This window comes from Apis dorsata, unplaced genomic scaffold (assembly GCF_000469605.1).
Source record: "Apis dorsata unplaced genomic scaffold, Apis dorsata 1.3 scaffold_111, whole genome shotgun sequence".
Classification (NCBI taxonomy): domain Eukaryota; kingdom Metazoa; phylum Arthropoda; class Insecta; order Hymenoptera; family Apidae; genus Apis; species Apis dorsata.
This window is the reverse complement of record NW_006263406.1, coordinates 341415-345550: the sequence shown is the minus strand read 5'-3', so window position 1 is coordinate 345550 and position 4136 is coordinate 341415. Positions and strand designations below refer to the sequence as shown.

Sequence of the window (4136 nt, the reverse complement as noted above, 5' to 3'; positions counted from 1 at the left end):
CCCGGGGCTTCAGCCCACCCACGTCCCCTGTCCCGTCGGAACGCTCCACCATTTCGTCCGAGAGATCGTACGTGTCCACGGAGAACAATTATCAACGGCGATCCCTGATCATAGACAGCCCAACCAGAAGCTACAACCAGGCGAGGGAATCGAACGCGGACGGTTCTCAGAGAAACGGTTCCCAAATACCTCAGAGACAGTTGAAACGATCGAACAGTACCGACACCAATTGCAGCACCTCCTCGACTCTCACCTCAGGCTCACAGGCGAGCGCCGAGTCACTGTCCCGACGGGTGCTCAAACCTCAGAGCGTGGAGGCCATAAATCGCAAGAACATTCTGGCGAGCGCCAGATGCCGTAGCGGCAGGGATCTGAACGGATCGCCACTGATCCAAAGGAAGTTTGCCGACGACAAGGGGCGATCGATGATCGGCGGTGGCGAAAACGGGGAAGAAAACGGTTATCAGAAAAATCGGGGGAAAAATAACGTTTCGAGTACGAAAGACGTGGTGAAAATCGCTTACATCGAGGTGACGGATCCGTTGGGAGAGGAGGATCCTTTTCAAAAGGTGACCGAACGATCCGATTCGAAGATGAACGTCGCTTCGCACTCGAACAACAACGTGGCGAGGCCGTCCAATATCGAGACCTCGATCGAGCCCTCGAACGATTTGAAAATGTGGGTTCGCACGGAGGCGAAGGCTCTGGCCAGATCGATCGAGGAGAAACCGATCGATAAAGTGGAGAAAAAGTCGGCCGATATCGATCCCGTGGACAACGATCAGAGGAGGAACAATAATAAATCTGTCGTAATGGAGAAACAACGGTACGGCTCGATCGATTTGTCCTCGCCGAGTAGACGAATTCAGGAGAACGAAAATGAATCCAGATTGACGAAGCAACCGCGTTGCTTACCTCCGAAGAAATCTTCCGAGGATCAGAACGATCTATTGACGATACTCACGACAAAGAGCAGATCTAGATCGGCGATACACGTGGACGAGGGAAGTTTTGGTCGGTCCAAGAGTCAGATGAGTCTGGAGGATATCCTGGGAGCGAAGGCGGAGACGAAATCGGCACGAGGTCAAAGCGGTGAGACGAGAACGGAGAAGAGCAACGTTTTCTCGAACAGCCAGAGTAATTTGGGAAAATCTTTATGGGAATCGAGGGACAATCGATACATGAGAAGAAGCTCGAGCATGTTGAACGAGTATTGGAACGAGGATCATAAATCGTTCTCGAAAGCGTCGATATTGGAAAAATCAAGATTGGCCGAGAATAGCGCGGACGAGATGATGGAAGTGGAGAAATCGAAATCGACGTTGTCGAAAATTCCAACATCGAGAAATCTCGGTCGAAGAAGCGTGAGTGTCACGGATATGAAGAAGGCTGTGGAGGTGAACTTTACCGGTAATGCGCAAACGCAGAGCGTTGGAACTGGTCATAACCGATTTCCCAGTTTGGACAGTAGCGTGGACGAAAATGTGTCTCCGGTTGGAATCGATATGGACACGGACAGATGTTGCAGCGAACAATTTGGAAGTATCAGTTCGTTGGCGAGCAGCACGAGTTTGATCTCGCAACAGGAATTGGCGCAGCTGGTCGAAGAGGCGAGTCTGGAAGAAACTCGAGGTGCTCAGGACGTGATCGTTGTGTTGCTTCACAAGGAGAATCCGACCGGTAGCGTTGGAATCACTTTGGCCGGTGGAGCGGATTGCGAGATCAAGGAAATCACTATTCATCGAGTTCTGGCCCATTCCATAGCCGACAAGGATGGTCGTGTGCAGAGAGGGGATAGGATTCTGAGTATAAATGGAAGAAGCACGCAAGGTCTCACGCACAGAGAGAGCATAGCGGTGCTCAAGCAGCCCAGATCGGAAGTTGTTTTGGTTGTCTCTCGATCGAGGACGGAGGAAGGGTCTTGCAAATTGAAATCACGAACCGCGAGCGTCGAAACTATCATCGAAGGTGAGATTCGAATTTTCGAAAAATTTCGTTAAACGGAAAGGTTTTATTTATAATAACCGAGCAGATTTTGTTCTCGAAGGATTCGAGACGAACGATACTGCAGAAGACACTGCGTGGGGTCCACCGTCGGTTGTAGCAGTTTACAAGGACGGAACTGGTTTGGGATTCAGTCTCGAAGGAGGTAGAGACAGCCCCCTTGGGGACAGGCCATTGCTGATTAAAAAAATATTTACCGGTACGTTGTGTTTTCGATTGATAATCGCATCTTAAAATTGTATATATAATAAATATTGTGATGTAGGAGGTGCTGCTGAAAAAACAGGTGCCTTAAAGGCAGGGGACCAGTTATTACAAGTGAATGGATATGATGTGACACGTATGTCAAGAATCGAAGCGTGGTCTCTTATGAAGAAACTACACGATGGCGAAGTGAACCTCCTAGTCAGGCACCCTGCCACCAAATCGTCGTAAATGGTAGTCAATTCCGATAAACGTGTCGTATGTATATCGTGACACCATGGATGCAATACAACGAATTTTAAACAAGTGCAATGGTTTCATAGAATGCAATTTTTATATTGAATTTGAACGATACAATACGTGTTTGGATGATTCTTGTGTTCGAAATCGGATTTTATTGCGAATATTTAGTGTATCTTTTCATCTACTTTCAAAAAATAGAATAATCAAATATTTCGTTGAAAATTTACTATAGGATTCTGCTTATATATGTACATGTATATCAAGATTATATCGCTAAATAATTATTTGAAAATCTCTGCGAGAAAGAATTCTTTTTTTCGATATTGTGGTACTATTGAGTACAATGTATAACGTCCGTTTGCATACGTGAGGAATATCTTTTCTAATCATCTACTATTAGTTTGTATTGAAGTTTGATCTAAAGAACAACGTATGTATAAACATGTTTTTGTTTAATACGATGTTATGAAATAAATAGAGAAAAATAATTTGTAAATAAAGAGTGGAAAAATTCAAAATATAATTATTCTAGAAATATGGCATATATAATGTAAAAAAAAGAAAGAAATGTTAATATAATGCATCATTAAAGTATTTAAATGTAGACTGACATTCGTTTCTAGGTTCGCGTTTGTTAAAAATCATGCTGTGATATATGTATGTGTGTTAATATAAAAGTAATAATAATAAAAATGGCTTGTCTTTAATAAATTCTTTAATAAACTGATATTATAAATATTTTATCAGTTAAATATTTTAAATGTTATTAAACAACTCTTTTATCAACTCTTTGATATCGTATATTATTTCATATATATTATTTCATAAATATTTTCAATGCGAATCTTTTATGGAAAAGATCGTTGCTCTTTTTCTTTCAATTAAGTTTAAAATAATTTTCAACAATAATAACAAAATGAAACACAGATTTAACAACGCTTTAAAGTAAAGTTTTATATATACATCGAAGATTATGTTTGTAAAATGTTAATTATACGTTAAACAAAATTAATACCAATAATATTTCTTTGGTTTACGATCTTCTTTAATACCCATTTTATCCATAATATCCATTTCAAATGTTTTCAATTTTCCCTATAAATTAATAAAAATCAAAATTATTAATTATACTGTTACATACTAATTATATATTTTTATTAGATATAAAACTTACTTCGAATGTTAGTTCTTTTACGTCATTTACAGTAGTATCTTTAGATTGCTCGATATATAATTCCGGAGATTTGTAATCTACAGTTTCTTGACTACTTAAAGGAATTGGGATAATTCTACCAGTTCTACAAGATACTCTCACTTTTTTTCCTTCTTCTGTATATCTCCATTCTATAGCAGTTCCTTTTCTAAAATAAAATTAAAGATATGAATATGATGTATTTTCTAATAATCCATATTTGTTTTAAAAAATTATAATTACAAATCAAAAGGATCAACTAATTGTACATCTGTAGTAACTAATAATGGTTGTTCCACGCGTATACAAACTCCAGGGAAATCTTTCTTTTTTCCACGTATTATTGCCTTTGTATTTAATCCTTCTACAATAATCCAATTTCTTTCTTGAATGATATCTTGCACTATTCCTTGTTTTCCCTTATCTGGACCAACTAATACCTCTACCTAAAAATATTTTAATGCTACTTCTTTTTATATAACGCATAAATAAA

The 4136-nt window shown here is 39.5% G+C and overlaps 2 protein-coding genes across 2 annotated transcripts in view; one reads left to right on the top strand and one right to left on the bottom strand.

Moving 5' to 3' along the window:
* Positions 1–3145, top strand: part of LOC102678528 — a 4968-nt gene extending 1823 nt beyond the window's left edge. Inside the window, 3 exon segments of the mRNA XM_031508896.1 lie at positions 1–1968; positions 2048–2203; positions 2270–3145. The exon segment at positions 1–1968 is cut by the window's left edge and continues 14 nt beyond it. Coding sequence (XP_031364756.1) covers positions 1–1968; positions 2048–2203; positions 2270–2439 — 2294 coding nt within the window. The 3' untranslated portion in view covers positions 2440–3145.
* Positions 2763–4136, bottom strand: part of LOC102677331 (probable 39S ribosomal protein L24, mitochondrial) — a 2165-nt gene continuing 791 nt past the window's right edge. The window contains exons 3-5 of the mRNA XM_006612372.2: positions 3887–4089; positions 3626–3812; positions 2763–3546 (exon numbers count right to left, since the gene is read on the bottom strand). Coding sequence (XP_006612435.1) covers positions 3460–3546; positions 3626–3812; positions 3887–4089 — 477 coding nt within the window. The 3' untranslated portion in view covers positions 2763–3459. The remainder of the gene's footprint in view (positions 3547–3625; positions 3813–3886; positions 4090–4136) is intronic.